We start from the raw sequence: 23,550 nt of genomic DNA, 5'->3' as shown, positions 1-23,550 counted from the left end.
ACTGAACACACCTTGGAGATGGGGTGGGGTGGTTATATAGTCATAGCTCAAATAATAAAGCATTGATAAGAAGCAACAGAATTATTTTCTCTTCAGAAGACTTAGAATGGTGACATGATGCCTCCAGGTGACCAATTTTATAGAGGCCACAGGACAATGGGTCATTTCTCTGGCGGAGCCTTGGATAACCCTTGACATGGCAGGTAGAAAAGTTGTCTTCTAATTAGATAAGGGAGCCACCTCCTCTGTGCTGACTCATTTCCCTGGACCCTTGTCCTCCCAATCCTGTGTAACAATGGGGATCAATAGAAGGCCCCCAACAAGGTGCTTACTAAAAATTTACTTTTACACAGGAGTTTTTGCTGGTAGCTGAGTACCCCATCCCCTCATTAGCAAGGGACCTACTTGCTCAGTAAATCCCAAGAAATAATCCAATTCAAAGACCCTTACATGAAAGACACACACACACACCCAAAAATTGTCTACTCTTGGCTTTGGAAGCCTGCCTCAGTCCCAAGCTGGAAGAGGTCTCCCTTCTACCCCATATTGACTCTCAGGGAAACCCTGCTGTCTGGGAAACTGAGGTCCTTGACAGAGCTACTGTTGTCAGGTTATCATCAGAAATGGGACTGTGAAGGAAAAGCCGGGCTGGTCTAACAAGATAACTCACAAGTCTAGGAATGTGAAGGAGAGGCTGGGCTGGGCTAACAAGATAACTCACAAATCTAAGTATTGGAATACTGATCTGAGTTCTGCTGGACTAATTTGTAAATCTAAGTTAATTAGTGTTGGTTTGCTGATTCCCTGTCCATGTTTTTTTTGCTAGCCAGCTAGATTTTCAAAGGGACATATCTGGCTTTGGAATGTTGGTTTGCTGCCTCCCTGCCTCCACTTTTGTGATAATGATGCTGCTAAAGCTGTTCCATGCCTATTGGCCAAATACCCTAAGCTTGTACTTTACCCTATAAAACCTCATGTGCACGTCTTGGAGGCACTCAGAGCTTCGGAGCAGAAGCCCCTCTGAGCCTGCAGGCGTAATACATCTGAGTACTCCAACCCTCCAAGTGGTGCTTGCTTCTTGGCTGGCCTGTCGTTTCCATAACAGGACCACATGAGGCTACAGGCAAGCCTCTTCAGATCTAAGGCCAAACCAAGAGCCTTAATTAAAAAACTTCTCAAACCCAGGAAGGCTCCTCAAAAGTTTTCGTAAATAGATGGCTAAATGGGAGGCCATCGGTTGTACTGAATTGACCATAGCTGATATTCAGAGCCTAATAAAAAGTTTTTGGAAAAGTCTCCCCTAAGTGAAATGAGAAAAAACAAAACTGTCTTTGTTTTACAACTCTAGTCTTTACAGGACCAGACGTGTGATTCCAAAACTGATACAAAGCCCAGCAATTCTTCCACCACTCCCCAAACCTCCCCTATGTATTTACCTTAAGAGACAAGTATTAAAAAAGATGTTTTTTCCTGGCCTTTAAAAAACAAAGTTTCTCTAGGAGAAACTTGCTTTCCTATTGCCTTTGAGATACAAATATTCTACCTTGTCATCTCCGGGAACTCTGATCTCACCATCTTTTTAAAATGCAAACTTCAAAAAAAAAAAAAAAAAAAAAGGCGGGGAGGATAAATAATTTGGAACTTAATTTGCTAAGGACAAGTAAAAACTTTATCTCTTTTTCATAAATCTTAGTGAAGAAGCCTAGCCATCTAAATGGACAACTTCGTTTTGTTCTATCTGCCAAAAACCCCAGTTGAAACCCAACCTCCTTTGTAGCCAATGGGTTTTACTTTGTTCTATCTGATTCATGACTAAAAGTTTAAAATGAATGTAGTAGAGAATAACCTTTGTTTTGTTGGAGGTTTACAGGGACACCATGACCTAGCCCACGGGGATGGCTGCAAGAACAAAGAATGTCTGTAGCTTGAAGATTACAACAATCAACCACACCCCCTCCCTTATTTTTTTGTATAAAAGGAGCCTGCGTTCTGACTAGAGCAGGATGGTTCTCCAAGACATTGGTCTGCCATCCTCTCGGTCTGCCGGCTTTCTGAATAAAGTTGCTATTCCTTGCCCCAACACCTCATCTCCCAATTTATTGGCCTGTAGTGTGGCGAGCAGAACAAGTTTGGAATCAGCAACATAACTGTGCTTTGACTTCTAATGGGTGGAACAGTTCTCAGAGCTTTCTGAGATGCTCTTCCCCAGTTATAATCCTCAATTTGGCTGGAATAAAATTTCCCACTTCTTTCTTAGATAGACTGATTAATTTTTCGTGTACACCACTTAACCTCCAACCACAGAGTCTACCAACTCTAGTCTTCTCCTAAGCAATAATTTACATAATATCAGTTTGTTTCCTTTTTTTTTTTTTTAGTGGAGTCTTGGGGTTTTTTCTTTTTTTTTAAACATTTTTTATTGATTTATAATCATTTTACAACGTTGTGTCAAATTCCAGTGTAGAGCACAATTTTTCAGATATACATGAACATATATATATTCATTGTCACATTTTTTCTCTGTGAGCTACCGTAAGATCTTGTATATATTTCCCTGTGCTACACAGTATAATCTTGTTTATCTGTTCTACAATTTTGAAATCCCAGTCTATCCCTTCCCACCCTCCACCCCCTTGGCAACCACAAGTTTGTATTCTATGTCTATGAGTCTATTTCTGTTTTGTATTTGTGCTTTGTTTGTGCTTTTTTTTAGATTCCACATATGAGCGATCTCATGTGGTATTTTTCTTTCTCTTTCTGGCTTACTTCACTTAGAATGACATTCTCCAGGGGCATCCATGTTGCTGCAAATGGCATTATGTTGTCGGTTTTTATGGCAAGTAGTATTCCATTGTATAAATATACCACCTCTTCTTTATCCAGTCATCTGTTGATGGACATTTAGGCTATCCACAGTTTGATGGAGAAATCATACTGTTACAAAAAATATGTAATTATTAAGTTTAAATATATTTATGTACAGAGAAAAATTAAGACCTGTGCCAGTGTTAGCAAACATGTAACACCTTGGGAAATTCAGGGATGGGATTAGAATATAGGGCTACCTGCCTCCTAGAGGTCTAGGACTAACTGCCACGTAGGGAGCTGTGCTTTTGTTTAACCTTTCAAAGCCTCAGTTCCCTTGTCTCTGGAATTAATGTAGCACAATCCAGGCACATGCTATATTTTTTCAATTAATGTTAGCAAATATACCGATAATTTTCATGTCACCCATTGTGATATTGTCATTTTTAATAAGGAATATATATTTGGTCTTCATCTCATTCCTGACACAGAGATCATAAAACCCTTGACATTTCCTAAGTGATCAGAGTAATAAAAGTGCCTTTTGTTATTCATAATAAGCCCTTTTCATTCATACTGAGTTTACGGTAATGAGGTGATTTTTGAAACCCCCTCCAAGGATGGGGCCTGATGGCCTCTAATCAGCTATGTGATTAGAGGATTGGGACTTTGAAGCCCACCCTCGAGACCTTTGGGAAAGGGTGTGGGGCCAATGATGTGATCAACAATGTGTAAGTAATGAAGCTTCCATAAAACCCCTAGAAGACAGGTTTGGAAAAGCTTCCAGGTTGGTGAATACACCCACGTGCTGGAAGGGTGGCAAACCTCAGTTCCATAGGTCAGAAGTTCCTGCACTCAGGACCCTCTGGACCTTACCCAGTGTGTGAATTTATCAGGATGTTCATCTGAATCCTTTATAACATCCTCTACAATAAACTGGTAAACGTCTGTCAATGTTTTCCTGAGCTCTGGGAGCCATTCTAGCAAATTACTGAATTCAAAGAAGTGGTGTTGGTATTGCTGAAAAAGTGGCCTCTATACCCCAATAGCTGAATTGAGAGGCAGAGGCAGAGTTTGGGGAGGATAGACAAGAATAGCTTTATTGCTTTGCCAGGCAAAGGGAGTCACAGCAGGCTCATGCCTTAAAGACTGTGAGCCCATCTTGGGGTCAGGGTCTTGAGGTTTTACAGAGAAACTGAATGGAACAGAAAAGGTGATAATAATCAGGGTGTTTTACAGGGTGTTACATTCTCTTCATCTTGATAGGAACTTGCCATTGTTATGGAGGAATTTAGGAGGGTCTGCCCATTTTCTTGAGGTTCAGTCCAGTGACTTTCTTTCAAGACATGTAGGGTAAAAGGATAAGTTAGTTATTCTAAGAAAAGTATGCACAGGGAGAGGAGCCTGTTAGTCATAAGATCAGATCAGCTAGAAGTACAGACCTGAACAACTCAATAGCCATCTTGTTAGTTTCCTACTCTTTCAGTGGAAACCTCAGTTTTTAGCCAGTGAGTCAGAAGTACAGGTGACAATGTGGATTTCGGTTGGTATCTATAGTAGGGGCAGTCTTGTGGAACTGAGCCCTTAACCTGTGGGATCTGACGCTATTGTTATCGAACGAGACATGAGTGCCCATTCCTGGGGTTTTAGCTAAACCAAAGCCCCCTGCCCTCTGGCTCAGTCAGGGAGTTCTTTCCCACTGATTTTCGTACTGCCAATAATGAAACTTGAGTTTGGTGCAACCAAGTCAGACTTTTATTCAGTGGCCAGAGAAAAGAGAGGCGGAGCTCATGCTCTAAAGTCACCTTCTCCCCGAAGGCATGAAAGTAGGGGGCTTTTAAGAGCTAAGAGGCAGACAGGTGTTCAGGGCTCCAGAAAAGGGTGGAGATTTCCAGGAGCAGCTGGAGACAGCTGGGGCACACACAGTCTTCTAGGCTCCAGGTTTCATCTGTGCAGGTGCATTCCTGTGGTCAAGTTAGAGCTGGTTTGGGGTGACTGACAACTGTATATCCCTCAGACTGCAGTGGCAAAGCATCTCTGCCAAACATTGATAATTTTGAAACAAACACAGAGGTGAATCAGGGCAAATGTCCTTCGGCTCTCAGGGGTTGGTATGGAGACCCAGAGATAAATCAAGGCAAGAAAAGCGGTGACCTTTATCCTACTTGGCCCACTGTCTTAGATCTAGACCTTTCAGTCTGGTCTTTGTGGCATTCTGTTGATAAAACACCACTAGCCTGCATGGTTAAAATCAGTTTCTGTGCCTGGGACCTGGGCTGCTGAGCAAGGGTGACACTATGTCCAGGTAGACAGAGTTGGAATTTAAATTTATAGGTTTTAGGTTTTCACTGAGAATTGGAACATTATGTAGTGGTGTTGGAAAGAAAACCACCCACTGATTACTTTCATCCCTCAACTTTTTTGTCTCTTCTTCGTGTCTCTGGCAGGAAGCAAAATGACCTTTCACCTAGAAAACTTTATAAATGCTGGATGAGCACTAGTTCTGCTATGCTACCTGAAGTGGATGATGGCCAGTAACTCACAGTAGATAGTCCTAGGAAAAATGAGCTAATTTTATGGAACTGAAATGTTATTCTCAGATACAGAATATTAAAAAGCCAATGCTTTCTGCAACAGCCCTTCAGCACTCTAGGGGAAACTTGATCTGTCTGAATAATAAAACACTATAATGATAATAGCCAAGTGCGCTTCACAGGGGTATTGAGCTTTAATGACTCAATATTTGTGGAACCCTTTGAACACCCCCAACATTATATAAGAATAAATGAATAAGTAGGGACACCATATGCCTTTGTTATTTCTGCATTAAATCTCTCCTGATAACTTCTTATCCTGTAACATCTTGTAAGGTAGGTACTGTATGAGACTAATACATGAACAAAGTTATGGAAGAAATAAAGTAGAAAATAATGTATAAGTGATTTCCAATGAAATAATTATACTGTCATGTTAGTGAAAGAGAATGGAGTCATTATTAGCACCCCTAAAAAGTCATTCTTAGGTTGTAAAGTAGAAAGATGAAAATCTGGAATAGATACAAGTTATAAATGTCTAAAATGAATTTGAAAAAACCCTTGCTAATTTTTTTTTCTTATAGAGGAGACAGCTACGATTTTAGTTGTTTTTCTCATACTGAAGAAATTATAATCATGTCTCCGCTGTTTATTACTTAACAGATATTGTATACACTGTCTTTATACTAAGCTTCCATTCTGCCTTTTCATCTTCCCCTCCATCACCTGCATTATTTATGTAATGTGATAGTACTTTTAATGTTCCTAGGTTAAAAAATATCTTTACAACCTTGTAGAGCTTTATCATGTTTTCCAAAATGCACCACTGTGATTGTGATACTGTCCCTAATTTCAGCTGAGGTAGCTAAAGATAAAATACAGTGGCCCAAAAAATACCTTCAACAAAATTTGTTGTAATACCTCTATCTCCAGTATTGACTCATTCCTTCCAGTGAGCATCATCTTTTAAAATAAAAAAATCCCTTCCACCTAGCAGACATCATTTTCCTCAAGACCAAGGGAGCTTTCAGGGGTGAGAAGACTAGGAATAATAATAAGGTCACCTCTTCACAAGGAGAGTAATTCTGAGTGGGACAACTTGGCATCAACTTTTGAGCAGGTTCCTCATCCTGAGAGAAGGCAGAGGGGACATACAGAGGTGGGAGGACATTAATGCAAAGCCTACATTCTTTATGTTCTGCCTAGGACCAGATGTGATTGCCTAGGAGCTTCAGAGTCATAGGCTTATTTTCCATTCACTGAATATTCTTGCCAATGTTCTGCTTTTTATTTACGGTGTTGATGTTTTGTACACAGTTAATATTTTTACTACCTTATACTTTAGTTGGATATCCTAAATTTTGTCACGCCACTAGTACTGTGATCAATACAACTCTTAGACTGGGACAACAGGGCCCTCTACCCTAGCAGGTGCTGAAGATGCCCTTCTCCGTGTCACTCCCGCAGGACCAATGGCATGTGGCTACGCAGAGACTGTGTTCACGTTCTGGACCATGGTAGCTGCAGCTCTGGATTGTCTGTTCCACAAACGCAGACGGAGTCCACTTTTCAGCCCCGTGGAGGGGGTGGTCTTTCCTGGAGTCTCCCTGTAGGTCTGCTTGCAGTGGGTGTCCTCCTCTCTTGACTCCAGGGGTGGTCAAGAGAAATCTGTTAGCAGAGATGTCTTTGGAACTTGGATGTGAGGGTGTCCTGTGGGCCCTGGAGACTCCTCAAGTGTGGAGTGATGTTGGGGTGGGAAGAGACAGTGAGGAGGAGTGGATGGTGGAGTGGGGAGAGCTGGAGACAGGGGACAGCCATCATCACATTCAGTTGTAGTAAGAAGAAAATTCTGAAAAGCCTTAATTAAAACCTGAAGTTTATACTGTATAGCACAAGGAACTACATTCAATATCTTGTAGTAACCTATAGAGAAGAAGAATATGAAAATGAATACCTGTTTGTATATGTATGATTGAAACATCATGCTATATAGCAGAAACTGACACAACATTGTAAACTGACTGTACTTCAATTAAAGAAAAATTTTTAAAATAAAATAAAATAAAACCTGGCCTCAGCCTCAGGCTTCTTCCTAGACTTTTAAAGAGCACAGGGGGTAGGGCCTGGGGTCACCAAGTGGCCAGAGAATTCCAGGCGTGGACGGGGGGCATAAACAGAGACTTTTTTTTTTTTTTTTTTGGTGGGTGGGGCGGAGCTTTTGCCAGCCGCGCAGGCGTTCTGCTCGCGCTCCAGCGGCAGTGCCAGACGCGGGCGCGCGTCCCTGCGCCCGGCCAGCCGCCGCCATCTTGAGTTGCCGCGTCTCTGGACACTGCCCCGGACCTGCGGTGTCCCGCACAGCCGGTTCTGCACCAAGAACTCCTGTCTGCAGTGTCGGGCGCAAGGTCTATGAGCATGCGAAACCAGACGAAGCACAAAGGAAAGGAGAAAAGGTCAGACTTATTCAGATTCTGTTTTTATTTCTGGGAATTGTTAATGGAGTTTGCTGGTGACAGACCCCTCGTCTGTCTTTGTCCTGCCCCTCTTTCTTGAGGGGCGCTGAGGGGCGCAGTTCTGTCTTCGGTAACTGCTTCCTGCTGACTGTGGGTGTCGTCATAACCCCCGGTTGAGGAGCAGGGCTGCTCCCCAGCTGCCTTTAGATGTGTCAGCCCTGACTGCTCCTATCCCTGAATGACCACCATTTGTCTAACCATCTGAAGACAAAGGACACCAGACAATTTAAGATGCATGGCCCAAATATTAGCAAGAGAATAACGGTCATATGTCAAATTTTTCCTAAAGATGAAGGTATCTCTGCCTTTTGCCTGAAGGCAAGCGTGCCCTGATGTTGAGGAGGCTCACTCCCTGGGCCTGATGATCCCTGCTCACACGTCTGTGATCTTTTGGAAGAGAAGCTTCAGGTGAGAGAGAGGTAGTCAAAGGGGTCTGTTGTCCCAGGTTGTTTCTCCGGAAGTAGGGGCTTGGAGGCCTCTTCCCTTGAGTGCAATGTCCCCCTGGAGTGATCCCCTGCAACTTCAGGGCAGAGTGGGTGGCTCGGATCACTAAGTGGGGTCGTCCTGTCTGGTGTGGCTCATGCCAGTAGAACGAGACTGAGTTCGGTTCAGCAGCACAGGGAAGCTTTGTTCCTTGATCAGAGAATGGAAAGGCGTGCGCTCGCACTCTACAGCCCATGCTCCCCCCATTGCACCCCCCTCAGGCTGTGGGCGGGGCTGTTTTATAGACATCCCATCAGTGGGGAAGAGATGAGTTCAAGCAGGGCTGGAGCCGAGTTCTGGTCTTGGCTCCAGATTGTAGTGCCCGGCACAGCGACTTCGCACCTGACCCCAAGGGAAACCTTAAAGCCTCCAAGAAATATTCCCCTTCCCTGCCTAGGCTGCATCGCCTCACACTGTTTTTGGCAAGAAATAAAGTTAATTTTGAAATTGTGCTATTCATTTCACTGATCCATCACCAAATTTAAAAAATTTTTGTTGTAAAGCTTTATCTGTTTTTTTAAAGGTAGAAAACATTTTATTTAACAGTTTATTGGCTTGTTTATTTTACCTTTTATATCTGGAAAGGCTGGACCTGATTATGAAATAGGGTCCTTATGACTCTCTTGGGTACAATTTTTGGTATAGGATTGAGAGGCAATTACTGATTCAGATGAGTATTTTTCTAATCAACTATAGTGTGTAGTGGTGAGCATAGTGTAGTCAGTCACTATCCTGATCAAGATTTAGAACATTTTCATGCTACATAATAAAAAGGGGGAGAGAATGGAGAAATTTAATGAATACTATGAAGTTTTCTTAAAGTGGTACTGCCACATGTATCAAAATGATTCTCTTTTTCTCGTAGTTAGCAAAGCACTAATCTATACATAAAATGAAAAGACGATTAAATTTCTAATAAGACTGCATATGTAAGTGAAGAAGGTCATAATACAGTGTATTAAAAATTATTTTGGAACTTACTAATAGGCAATAGAATGGAAGAACTTTAGATATAACCCTTTATTTTATGTGTGGAAGGAAGTTGAGACCCAAAACTTCAGCCAGTGCTCAATGATTAAACAAGTTGCCGCCAAATTTCTAATAGAAGGAACCTTCTGCTGTAACCACTTCCAAATGGCTGATCGTTCATTAATGCAAATGCCCCAAAAGATACTTAATATTAAGTACAGATTATATTTCTGTTAAACTAGTGTAACTTTCCCCTGTCCCATATCTCTAGATTCCTGGTTTGTTACATTGTTGCTTAATGGTTTAACTGGAATTGATCAATTATTACTAAGTAAATATTCTGCAAACCTAAGGAAAACCATATATAAGGGTTAACTGGTACTTACGGTCCTTGGTTCTTAATTCAAGGACTCATCAGTAGGCAATGAAAGGACCACGAAATTAGCATTTTATTTTTGGGACAATATCCAGCAGAAACTTCCATTCAACCCTAAAAATATGTTTGCTTTAGATGTCTGATTAGTGTCACACTCCCACTTCTCAAAATTTGACAGAAACATTAGAGTAGACAGTTCTGTATGTACTTGGCAACAGGCTGATTCAATCTTTTACAACACAAACTTAAAAGGAAGCTAAATATTATTATGAAAAATACATTAGCAATTAAATTTTAAAGGAAAATATGTTTAGTATTTTGAACATAATGTTTTCATTTTGTCTGTTCAGCAGAACAAAAAATTGATTGTGTAGGCTTTGCTGGAGAATAGGTTCTTGCCTTGCACAGGGAAGAATTCGAGAGCAAGGCATAGTAAAGTGAAAGCAAGTTTGTTTTAGCTATTCTGGTGGAATATGGAGTGGTTTTAACTTGCATTCCTCTGATAATTAATATTTTGAGGAACTTTTAATATATTTATTGACTATTTTAATATTCTCTTTTAGGAAGTATTGTTTAAATCTTACCCATTAACAGTTGAATGTTCTTTTCTCATTTAATAGAAATTCTTTGTATGTTCTGAATATGAGCCTATTGATACATATGTATTGAGATTATCTTCTCTCAGTTTTGGCTTACTTTTCTTCTCTTGATAATTTATTTTAATGAGCAGAGTTTCTTAATTTTAACAAATGTCAATTTTTTGCAGCTACTGCATGGATATATTTTATTTTGTATTCTTGTAGAGGCTTAGTTTTAACTTTTACATTTAAGCCTATGACCAGTATTGAGGTAATTTTGTATGTGGTATTAAATACAGACACGGGTTCTTTTAAATTTAAATATGCACAATCCAATTAACCCAGTACCATTATTGAGAAGATTGTCATCTCTACCAAATTGCAGTTAAGACACGTGCAAGAACTAAGTACAGACATAGAATTTCTTTTGGAGGAGACTGAACCTGTCCAAAAAAAAAAAAAAAAAAGAAATGAAAAAGAAAAAGGGATATTCTGAAAATGTATCTTTATTTAATAGGTTACATTTTAGTTTTGGATTAAGAGAGAAATTCTGAAAAATGTATGTTAATATTCTATTATAAGAAGTTTATTTTCAAATGTATGCAGACTTCAACTCTGACATGTAAGGACATTAGGAGTCATCACTTTGATCCTCACAAGAAAAATGATGGAAAAACCTGAAAATCAATGACTTATTTTGGGCTTATCAGAGAATTGAGGTTACAGGGCAAACCACCATGCAAAATCTGGAGAGACAGGCAAATAATAAAGAATCATAGTTAAAATCCGTTTACCTGGAGCAGAATCTGCTGCAGCTACAAACTAGTAGAACATTTACATGACACTTTGATGAATTGTGGGAAGCAGACCTAAATGAGGGTAAGGAGGAGACACTTCTTAGGGCCCCAATCTTAGAGAGGATCCCCACACTTTTCCTGGGTTTTATCTGTTTTATCTCCATAATCACTAATCCTGTCTTCTCCTCTATCAGTGTGCTGTTGAAATTATTCAATGTTATTAATTACAGATACTATATTTCGCTGTTCTGTTGTCCTAAGGTGTCCATTAAAATCTTTTTTTATATAGATTTTATATTTCTGTAAAAATCATTTATTTTCCACTTATTTCCTCATTTTTCTCTATTATTTTTGATATATTAATCACAGTAGTTTTGAAGTCTTTCTCTGCAACTCTATTTCCTTAATCTCATCTCTGGGTCTGAGTCTATTGACTATTCTACATTTTAAATATAAGTCACTATCTTTTTTTTTGCTTGTTAAGTAATTTTTTATTTTATGTTAAGCACTGAATTATTTTATGTGGAAGTTCTGGACTATATTATATTCTTCTAGATTTCATCATATTTTGGTCTGGTAAGCAGTGAAATCCCAGCACCGACTTTAAATAGCTCAAGGCTTTGTTGCCTTGGTCTACATTGGTTATCCTCTGGCTCTTAGTTTTTTGTCTTTACTTGTAAGACTGACCTTTCTGGGTTTTTGACTAAAAGCCCTGTTTGTAAAGGATTTTCTATTCTGGTGGGTCCAAAATCCAGTCTCCCATTTCACAGTACTTTGCAGCCTCTAACATTTCTACTCAGCCCTTCAGTATTCCAAACAGCTGTTCTCTACTAGATTTCTCAGTGCTTCATAATAAACACGCAAAGCTTATGAGTTGGCCAAACACCAGAGGGAAATTTTATTGTGTATTTTTGGCCTCCCTCTATTGGCCTCCTTCTCTTAGTACTCTGATCCTCAAATTCCAACTGACTATGTAACCCTGAACATGATCTTTGTTTTCTCGGTGACGTGGCACTCGCTGGTTGGGCTCTATTTTCCTGGGTAATGAGAGTTTGGAAAAAGCCTAGGTGAGAAAGCCAATAAATGTAGGGCTCACCTCATCTTCCTCTCTTCTCGCATGGATCATAGATGGCTCTCTGTGGTAGCTTTCCAGGGCCTAAAAATTGTTGTTTTTTAAATTTGGAATTTTTTCCAGTTTTTATTATATTCACAATGAGAGTTTAAATCTGTTCCTAGCTATACTATAGTAGCCAGAACCAGTCATTAAATTTGAAAACAAATCTTCTGCAAGAGAAAAAAAAATGTACTTTAATATATATTTTCAATTTGATAATAAAATATTTTAGCTGTTTTTGAAATTTTATATTTTAGTCTACAACTTTTTCCCCCCAAAATAAGAACTGTAGCATATAATGGAATAGAGAACAAGAACTCATATTTTTAATGATAGTGCGGAGTGTTTGTTTTCTCTGAAATATAAAACAATTACAAGAAAACGTCATTTTAAAACTAGGTCTTCTTATGAAAGATTAATTCTGTGTGCTGAGTACTTGATCCCAAACCACTGAAGTTCTTGAGAAGCTAAATGACTATTTGAGCTAGTTAGGGACCTAGCAGAAAGTAGGGGAAAAAAAAAAAAGAAAAAAAGAAGAAAGCAGTACATTCAAAGTGGGTAATATGAGGAGTGTTTAATAAAATGCCCTTTTTTTTTTTTTTTTTAAAGTGTGTGAACAATATATAGGCAATCTACAAGAAGTAGTGCTGCCCTCTTGAGAGCAGTGACTCATGGCACTAATACCACCCTTAAGACAGAAAGAGGAAAAAGATAAAAAGGGCTGATTTGAGAGGAATTCCTTGTCAGGAGCTGAGATCTTTAGTCAAGGGACTCGCCAACCCACTTCACCCTGGAGGAAGGAAGCCAGGGGCAAAAAACATTTTAAGACCTCATTTTCCTCCCTTCTCTAAGCTCCTGCTGGGGCTTACCCAATTGAATAGGATGTCAGAGGACAAGGGAGCTTGTGGATGTAATCCGTACAAGTTCAGTCTTACAGAATACAGAGTAGGGTGGAGATAAATGAGGAGTATCTCTAGTTGGGAAAAAAATTTCCAGGACAACAATGACACTTTGCCCCTTAATAAGAATTTCAGCTTGGACTTATTTTTTTCTCAAATGAGATTATACATTTATAACACACAAGAGTAATATTTGTTATACCTCAGTTATTTCCTAAAGTGAAGTTTAATATGGGAATATATTAATTATTTAGGAATTTATTAATCATTTTACAAATTGAAAATGGAAATTGCTGTTTGTTCTATCTTGACTTTCTAGCTAACTCAAAGGCAAAGTTGTGAAGAGAATTAAATCCGTTTTCTCCTTACTTTTGAACTCTTGCCTTTCCCTTTTATTAAACTCTCAGAGGTTTGAGGCCTGAGCACAGTGGGTCTCTTCTATTATCACCTACTCAGGGTCTTAATACCTTAGGAGACTTCCTCTCTTATGATGAGGTCATGAGGTTAAAATACAGAGTAACTTTCACAATACAAGTGATATATTCAGAATATTTTGTATATTATAAGAAGATTTCACAGGAGAACAAATCCTCACAGCCATAACCCACTTTAGGGGAGATTATTGTTCTCCAAAGTGATGATAATTTAAGTATTAAGATTAGGCATTAAAAAAACAAGCCACTTGGTGATTCTTTTGAAACATGAAAACCTCCAGTTTTTTCTTGTAGTCTTTAACACTTCTCAAATATTTTCTAATTTCTTCCTTTAAATAAGGAGAGAGCATTCCACACGTTCAGAATCATCAAGGTCATAGCCATTACCAACTGGAATCTATTAATTAATAAAGTTGTTTTGTTTCCTTGTATTAATTTCTTTACAATTACTGCCTATTAGAGGCAGTGCTATCTGCTTAATATATATTGAACTGGTATCTTTTCATTCTTGTATAAATATAAGTAAAATAACTCACTTTAAATAAAAGTATTAAGTTAATAATAGTATAGAATTTCTGTATAGTATAGTAATTTGCGGAGTGTTTAATAAAATGACTTTTTTTTTTAAAGTGTGTGAACAATGTATAGGCAATCTACAAGAAGTAGTGCTGCCCCCTGAGAGTAGTGACTCATGGCACTAATACCACCCTTAGGACAGAAAGAGGAAAAGATAAAAAGGGCTGATTTGAGAGGAAGTGTGAATTGAGTGGGAGTGTGAATATGTTTGGTAAACCTAATCAAGGTGATACTGAATGACTAAGATTTCAGGAAAATGGAATGGGTCTTCATTTTTGTTCTCTGTTGAATATCAAATCTTTGAACAAAGTGCGGTACGTAGTAGATAATGAACAAATATTTGGGTGATCGAATCGTTCTTTATTTGGAATTTAAGATAGAGTAACAAGCTGGAGTGTCCTGGGAGAGACAAGCTCAAGCTGTATTATGTAGGCCGATCCATATTTTCTCTACCCAAGAGGCATGTGTCGCTTATCTTTCAAATTCTGTCTCATTATGTAATTAAAATTTTATTGAAATACAGCGAATTTGAAATTTGAGCTACTGCTAAGGACTTTTGAATACTCCCTAAAGTTTAACAAGTAATGTCTTAACTGATTAGCTGTTTATCAGAGTAACAAAATACGAATTACTTTATGTTAAAAATTATGTCCTTAAATTATTTTATGTCCTTATAAATCTTTTTTGATCATTTTCTTACTTAGAATGTAAATCACTACATGTTTTCATTATATCTAAGCTTTTATTACTAAACCACAAAAATTATCAGGCTGTTGACTATGAAATTTAATTTTATTTCTTGTGGTCATAAAATGAAATGAAAATTAACCACATGAGAGATGCTTATTTTATCTTTAATTAGACATCAAAACATGTTTAAACTAGAAAGACAAAAGCCTTTATAAGGCATTAAAGAGCATGAATTTTCAGAGTTTTATACAAATTTATATGTCAGTTAAAATTTTTTGAAGAAAAAAACAAATGGCAAAATATAACCTATATTGTAAAAATATATTTTACTGAGGATATTGTCAGCACAAGTATGGTTAAAGCAGATCTTTCTTTCTTTCTTTCTTTCTTTCTTTCTTTCTTTCTTTCTTTCTTAACTGATTTATAATCATTTTACAATGTTGTGTCAAATTCCAGTGTAGAGCACAATTTTTCAGTTATACGTGAACATATATATATTCATTGTCACATTTTTTTCTCCATGAGCTACCGTAAGATCTTGTGAATGTTTCCCTGTGCTATACAGTATAATCTTGTTTATCTATTCTACAGTTTTGAAATCCTGTCTATCCCTTCCCACCCTCCACCCCCTTGGCAACCACAAGTTTGTATTCTATGTCTATGAGTCTATTTCTGTTTTGTATTTATGCTTTGTGTGTTTGTTTTTGTTTTTTTTTAGATTCCACATATGGGCGATCTCATATGGTATTTTTCTTTCTCTTTCTGGCTTACTTCACTTAGAATGACATTCTCCAGGAGCATCCATGTTGCTGCAAATGGCATTATGTTGTTGGTTTTTATGGCTGAGTAGTATTCCATTGTATAAATTTATCACCTCTTCTTTATCCAGTCACCTGTTGATGGACATTTAGGCTGTCTCCATGTCTTGGCTATTGTAAATAGTGCTGCTATGAATATTGGGGTGCAGGTGTCATTCTGAAGTAGGGTTCCTTTTGGATATATGCCCAGGAGCGGGATTCCTGGGTCATATGGTAAGTCTATTCCTAGTCTTTTGAGGAATCTCCACACTGTTTTCCACAGTGGCTGCACCAAACTGCATTCCCATCAGCAATGTAGGAGGGTTCTCTTTTCTCCACAGCCTCTCCAGCATTTGTCATTTGTGGACTTTTGAATGACGGCCATTCTGACTGGTGTGAGGTGATACCTCATTGTAGTTTTGATTTGCATTTCTCTGATAATTAGTGATATTGAGTATTTTTCACGTGCCTGTTGATTATTTGTATGTCTTCCTTGGAGAATGCTTATTTAGGTCTTTTGCCCATTTTTGGATTGGGTTGTTTGGTTGTTTCTTATTAAGTCATATGAGCTGCTTATATATTCTGGAAATCAAGCCTTTGTTGGTTTCATTTGCAAAAATTTTTTCCCATTCCGTAGGTTGTCTTTTTGTTTTACTTATGGTTTCCTTTGCTGTGCAGAAGCTTGTAAGTTTCATTAGGTCCCATTTGTTTATTCTTGCTTTAATTTCTATTGCTTGAGTAGACTGTTCTAGGAGACCATTTTTGAGATGTATGTCAGATAATGTTTTGCCTATATTTTCTTCTAGGAGGTTTTTTGTATCTTATCTTATGTTTAAGTCGTTGATCCATTTTGAGTTGATTTTTGAGTATGGTGTAAGGGAGTATTCTAGCTTCATTGCTTTACATGCTGCTGTCCAGTTTTCCCAACACCATTTGCTGAAGAGACTGTCTTTGTTCCATTGTGTATTCTTGCCTCCTTTGTCAAAGATGAGTTGACCAAAAGTTTGTGAGTTTATTTCTGGGCTCTCTATTCTGTTCCATTGGTCTATATATCTGTTTTTGTACCAATACCATGCTGTCTTGACTACTGTAGCTCTGTAGTATTGTCTGAAGTCTGGGAGAGTTATTCCTCCAGCCTCTTTCTTTTTCTTCAGTAACGCTTTGGCAATGCTAGGTCTTTCGTGGTTCCATATAAATTTTATTATGATTTGTTCTAGTTCTGTGAAATATGTCCTGGGTAATTTGATAGGGATTGCATTAAATCTGTAGATTGCCTTGGGCAGTGTGACCATTTTAACAACATTGATTCTTCCAATCCAAGAGCATGGGATATCTTTTCATTTTTTAAAGTCTTCTTTAATTTCCTTCATCAATGGTTTATAGTTTTCTGTGTATAATTTTTTCACCTCATTGGTTAGATTTATTCCTAGGTATTTTATTACTTTGGGTGCTATTTTAAAGGGGATTGTTTCTTTACTTTCTTTTTCTGTTGATTCATCGTTAGTGTAAAGAAATGCAACTGATTTTTGAACGTTAATTTTGTAACCTTCTACCTTGCTGAATTCTTCGATCAGCTCTAGTAGTTTTTGTGTGGACCTTTTAGGGTTTTCTATATATAGTAACATGTCATTGGCGTATAATGGCACTTTTACCTTGAAGACTGCTTAAGATTTTTACAAACTGAGAGAGATTTTATTCTAGGCATTAGTTTGAGATACAGCTGATGTAAAGGGAAAATACAGTATGTATAGATCCTTGATTCACTTGGAGGAATCAGAGGATGGGAAGAGAGAAACACAAGAGAGGAGTTCAGGGTAAACTGATCATAAAAGTGATGTGAGGAAGTAGGAAGAAAGGTGTTAAGTTTGTAAAGGAGGAGCTTCAGTCCTCCATCTTGAATCTGTAAGTGCAGGGGTGTGTGTCTAAGGAAATTAAGTGTAGTAGTTATGTTATTAATTCTAAAACAATTATTGGCTTTTATTTATTTCTAGCTTTTTGTTGTAAGGGAGAGATATTAATTACATCAGTCAGGGTCCTGATGAGAAACACATGTGGGTTCAAGTTTTTCCATGAAGGAGAGTATAGTTAAAATGACTCTTTACAGTGGTGAGAGCATGGTTTAGAAAAAGCATCGAAATTGTGATGCATTACGCCTGTGCAACTAGCAACAGAGTGCTTTTACCAGCCCTCGGCTGAAAGAGGCCGGGGGGTGGCAATGATCAGATCCTGGAGAAGGAAGCTTTATAGAGAAAGTGACTTGTCAGCAGACCATGAACAACTAGAGGTGATGGCACTTGGGGAATATGAAAGCATGATATCTTCACACTACTTTCCCCACACTCTCTAGTCTTCTGGTTTTGTCTCACTGGCTGAAGACAAAACCTGTGTGTAAGGGTATCATTGATGTATCCTGGGTTCCTAACCCTGGGTTCAGAACCCTGGGCCTGGAAAAATGGACAGGGTATCTGCAGAAACATGCAGAAGGTAGTCAGCATTGCAGTGGAAGCAAAACATAAATGAAGATGTAGATAAAATTACTCCTTCACACAGGAGCAAATTAGTTAACTGTATTAAAATAAAATATAAAAGTGGTTTAAATGGGGCTTCAGCGTGGGCTTAATTTACTTTATTATACATCTCCAACATGTCCCACAACTTTTTAAATACACTCATGGAAAGTTTTAATCAGAAATGTGAGAATTACTTTAGGAAAAAAAAATCAATCTTCTTAATGGCTACCTAACAAGCCAACAGGCTTTAAAACATTTTGCATAATAACCAACTTGCTGTGATTGTCCAAGCCCTGTGGGGTTCAGTATGAGTGCTTTGAAGGGGAATGAAAGGATGTAGTGAAACAGAATTCCTCAATTGATTTTAATAACCTTTGAAATTAGAAATAGATGTTCTCTAACAAATAGCTTAAATTCCTCAGTTTTCAATTAAAGACATATTACACTGTAGCTTTTCAAACAAGTTCTGGTATCAAAGAAAAGCGGATTTTGTACATACAGCTTTATCTCATTTTAATTGTACATTATCCATAATCCATTTTCTAATTAAAAAAATCATATTCCATAATGATGATACTGAAAAGTAATAAGGATGACAGTTGAATTTCTTTAAATTTCAATTTAATTTAAAAACTTCTTTTTTCTCAGTGTCTTAAAAATTTTTATGTCAATCTGGCACCACAATGTTGAGGTTTTTTTTTTTTTTTTTTTTTTTTTACCAGTGTGATAACTGATTGTATGTGGTTTATTGTCCAGTCAGAGTTACTGCTGGAGATGATGCAGCAGGAAGAGACAGCCAACAGAACCATCTAAATTTCAGACATACTCTTCCCTGCCTCTGTGACTAGCAGAAACCTTACTTCTTTATGATAATCAGGTCCCATTACCCTGTCCAGTATAGTAACTTTCTTTTTGCCTGTTTGTCTTTTGGTATCAGGAATCTAAAATGTCCAGGTGGCAACCACAGTTGTAGGCTTAGTGGCAAACCCTTGCTGTGTCCCATGATAGAAGCATCCCCTCTAATACCCTTCCCAAACCAGTACCTCAAACCCAGTAGAGCCTAACGCTGCAGGAGAGTAAAGCAAACATTCCCCAAATGAGTGAGTAGGAGTGGTGATGAGTCTACCCCTATTCGCATGCCTTGGACCCAGCCCCATGTAGTCTAGCTTTTGACAAAATATCACTAATGGCTTTTGGTTTAAAGTATATACCGAATCTTGAAGAACAGCAGCCCAACCTCCAACCACTCAGGGTATCGTCCAAGGGCTGAAGCCTCAGCTAGGCATTTAAGAGGCCATTACAAAATTCTATTAGCCTGGCAGCTTTTGGATGATAAGGTATATAGTAGTACCAGTGGGGGTCAACAGTCATATGCTCTTTGCTGTACCTCATATGCCGTAGAATAGGTCTTTACTATCAGTTACAGCTTGACCATGTATCCAACAGTCCTTTAGGGTCTCAGCTTTCCACTTCCTTCCACATGCAGTTATACAGAGATGTGGCTTGCATCCCTCTGGCGCAGACTAGGAGAATACCTACTCTATCTGCTGTGATGTTAGAGTCCTTCCTTAATGGCACTGAACATCCCTTTCAATTGAGAATGAGAAATGGCTTAGGTCTAGAAACTGGGTAATGGATCAATGATTCTTCCATCATAGTGGCTGTCATCAGCCTTCTACGCACCTGCTCTTGACATTTTGGGGTTATGTAAGTCAAGAAGTTCTCTTACTGGCTGTCCCTCAATCTTGCTCCTAGAACTAACATGATATATAAGCCCTAATTCTAATCATCAGCATGTGCATTTCTTTGCCAGGGGAATTTTTCTGGCTGCTCTACTTTGCCCATGCAGACTGAAAGGCAATGTAACTAAAGCTTGTCTTCCAGTCCCCTGTAAAATTCTTCAAACAATGACTAGGTGGAATTTCTAGATAAATATCACTCCCCCCTCAGATTTTCAGTGAATAAGTTTGAACTGTGAGTCCACTGTATCAGACCAGGCTTCAGTTGACCACGATAGTTAATTTCTTAGCCAACTTTCTTTCCTTCTTGGTCTCATTTTTCCACTATTCTACAGGAACTACCTGGGATCATCTTCCAGTAAACTACCTGTACTCAAATCTTTGTTTTAGGGTCTACTTGGGATGAGGAGAAGTGAAATTAAATGCCAGCAGTGTCCCATTGCTGGTGACAAATAGGTTATGATAGTGCATGGGGTGCTGTAGCATTACTAAGACCTTTACCTGTGATGAATTGGGATGACATGCAGTTGGAAAGTGATCCATGAGCTTATATAATATTACTAGCACTTGAGAGATATAGGGTAACAGATTATAAGGACTGTGGGATTGGCTGGTTGGTATTAATTTCCATTAAGGTAAAGAAAGAAGAAAATAGACTTAAGTCATCCAATCTCAAATCAGTGCATAGTGGCAAAACTCTAAAGTACTTAAAGAGAACTTCACCTCTGTAAATCCACTGCGTGCCATTTATTTCCATCTTGGCAATGAAAAAACTGTAAAAGAAATACCAGTGGATAACAACACTAAAACATAAAATTGTGATGATGATATACACAAGCCAGAATAATGTGAAAGAAAAGATCACATGTCAATAAATATGGCTAGGATAACACTCTTAACTCTATATCATCCATTATGAAGATATAAAATAATCATTTTCTCTCCAAATATGGACTCAACTCTGTACACATGAAAATTTTTGTAGCTTCCCTTTGTAGTTGTCCACTCAGAAACAAAGTTCAGTTTCTTCTGATTCCTAGTTGACACTTTATCTAAAAATTGTTAGAGTTTATGAGTTTATGTCCCCTCTAAGAGATATTTCTAAGTCACAGTGAGAACACAAGTCTTGTAAAGTGACTTGTAATTTGGCCTCAGAGCCTCTTAGCGACAAAAATTCTACAGCCTTGTTAAGTTTCAGCATGGTGAAAACTGATCGCCCAACAATTTGCACTGGGTAGCTGAGAACTGCCTCTTTAAAATTTATAATAGCATTTCAGTCAGTAAAAGTTAATATTGTCATCACTTATACTTTTTCCTGTAAAAGTAACAACTAGTTTTTATGAGTTTCATTGTGTTTTCTAAAAAAAGAACATGATACCCTTAAAGATAAGCATCAATTTACCGTAATAACCAAGTGCTTCTTAACCAAGTGTTAACTTTTCAACTCTTGTGTAAATATATAGTTTCAGTAGAACTAAAATGCTCTGTTTAAATATACCACATCTTCTTTATCCAGTCACCTGTTGATGGACATTTAGGCTGTTTCCATGTTTTGGCTATTGTAAATAGTGCTGCTTTGTTGATTTCTTCATGAATCCACCTGACATTTTCTGATCACCTTCTACACACAAGGCAGGATGATTGGTGCTAGGAACTAACAATAGAGCATGACAACAGAGACAGTTAAAATATGCACAAGTCTCTGGGAATGTAAATACTCAAGCTGCCTGGAGAAGCCAGGAAATTACTACTAAGGAAGTAAAACTTGAGCCCACACTAAAAGGGCTGATAAAAATTGGTCAGTGGTTTTTCAGTAGTTTAATGGCAGATAGGTCAGCCTGGGGCAATGGAGGAAAGAGATAAATCTGGAGAGGAAAGAAGACACTCTGGCTGTTAGGACAAAACCTGGAGGATGGCCATACTGTGTCATGGTGCCTGGGCTATTAGAAAGTCTTCATTATTCTTTTCTTCTTGTTGACATACAGTCCTTCCTGCCGTCACAGGAGTCTGGACATTAGCCTTCCATCAGTTTCTAGGGCTCTCCTAAAGATGTTTCCTTTCCCCTATGTTTGGATATTAGGACATGGGTGAAATGGCTTCTGTAAATTGTAAATTCCTGACTTTGATCCCAGTGATGTTCCTATAATAACTGGACTGAGAAATTCTTTACTAAGACTCTCTGTTTTTCAGGCTACTTGTGGATAAAACCTAGCTTCTCTTCTACCCATATTGTGATTTTGCCAACCTTTTTTTCTTTCCCCCTCAGATGAAACAATGGATTTGTACACAGTAGAGAAAACATTTAACCCCACTAACTGCCAATCAAATCTTTACTAGGAAGGAACTGCCACTGTTAAGAAAAAGACCTTATTAAGCTTTTCTGCTCTTGCTAGGGAAAAAACAAACAACAAACAAACGAACAAAAAAGAGGAAAGGACAGAGGAGGAACAAAAATGTGACAATGAGAAAATGGAAGGCTGAATTCTATGTGGGGTAAAATAGAAAAACCCTTAGTGGTATGGGTGGTTTTGAAATAGTCAAGAACACATGTCCAATTGAAGTTTGCTATCTACTGTTTTGCAATGTAGTTGTCCAGCAAAATTTCTACTCTTGCATCATTGGTTTAGTTGGAAAGGGAGAGATAAAGTGGTACAATGCTTGAATTGATGTCATGTGCACATGAAGGAATTACCACAAAACTGCAGCAACAATTCTCTTTTCACCCAAGGTTTCGTAGAAGTTGTATGATATTGGTTTGAACTGATATCACGTGTATCCCAGGGGACTGAGAGACAATAACTGAGATAAAGGTTGTACAGATTCATAATGAGCAGTTGAAAACTAAAATCTACATGTGTTCTCCAAGTCAGCAAATATTTCATGAAAATTCTCTAAATTTTAGAGTACTAATATTTAGTATCTTTGATATAATGAATTAAGTTCACTTGAATTTTTAAGAATAAAAGGTAAATAAAATGGTAAGTTTTTATATGTCCTATAGGTTGTTGTTGAAAAATTTGGTTGTGACCTAAATTTAGTGTGCATATTTAGGTCTCCAGACACTGATTAGTTCTAGTGCTAGATTTAACATTTGTTATGAACCCTGGGGCACTGATGAACTTTTTTTCCATATAATTTCGTGTTACTTTGATGTTTCTGTGGGTTTTAGAGAAAAATTGTATTATAGTAAAAATAATACTACAGTAGAATAGTAGTAAATATTACATAACATTGGTGGGCTAATATTTATTTCATGCATAAATTTGATGTGTAAAATACCCCTTTCTACATCTGTGACTAGAAGTGCTGTTGAAAGTGCAGTTCCTCCCATAAAATACCCACACTGAGGCAGGTTTTAAATAATTTTGAATCTGGGTGTATTCATAGAAATTGAGCTCCTATCATTAAGTACATATCATGTGTAAAAGAAATTATTCTGAATTTGTTACCTGTATTCCATGTATTACATATATAGTACATATATGATAGCATTACATTTACTATGTATTATAAGGTACCTAAGTATTGATTACATCTATTTTTATTAATGCATGTACTGTTCATTCAAGGATGCCCTCTCTTACTTGTGTTTCTCAGTATAGCTGTGATTCAAATGATCAAAGTAGTTCATTTCTTTATTTTATTTTTTTATTAAGATATAATTGACATATTCATTTCAAATGTTCAACATAATAATTCCATATTTACATATATTATGAAATGATCACCACAATAAAGT

At 37.8% G+C, this 23,550-nt stretch overlaps 1 protein-coding gene across 1 annotated transcript in view; it reads right to left on the bottom strand.

The window, feature by feature from the left end:
• Positions 1-8,605: 8,605 nt before the first annotated feature.
• Positions 8,606-23,550, bottom strand: part of VWDE (von Willebrand factor D and EGF domains) — a 92,331-nt gene continuing 77,386 nt past the window's right edge. The window contains exon 29 of the mRNA XM_064487386.1: positions 8,606-8,674. Coding sequence (XP_064343456.1) covers positions 8,606-8,674 — 69 coding nt within the window. The remainder of the gene's footprint in view (positions 8,675-23,550) is intronic.

The sequence above is a fragment of the Camelus dromedarius genome, chromosome 7 (genome assembly GCF_036321535.1).
Source record: "Camelus dromedarius isolate mCamDro1 chromosome 7, mCamDro1.pat, whole genome shotgun sequence".
NCBI classification, from domain to species: Eukaryota; Metazoa; Chordata; class Mammalia; order Artiodactyla; family Camelidae; genus Camelus; species Camelus dromedarius.
The sequence above is the reverse complement of the archived record's forward strand: the minus strand, read 5'-3'. Positions and strand labels throughout refer to the sequence as shown.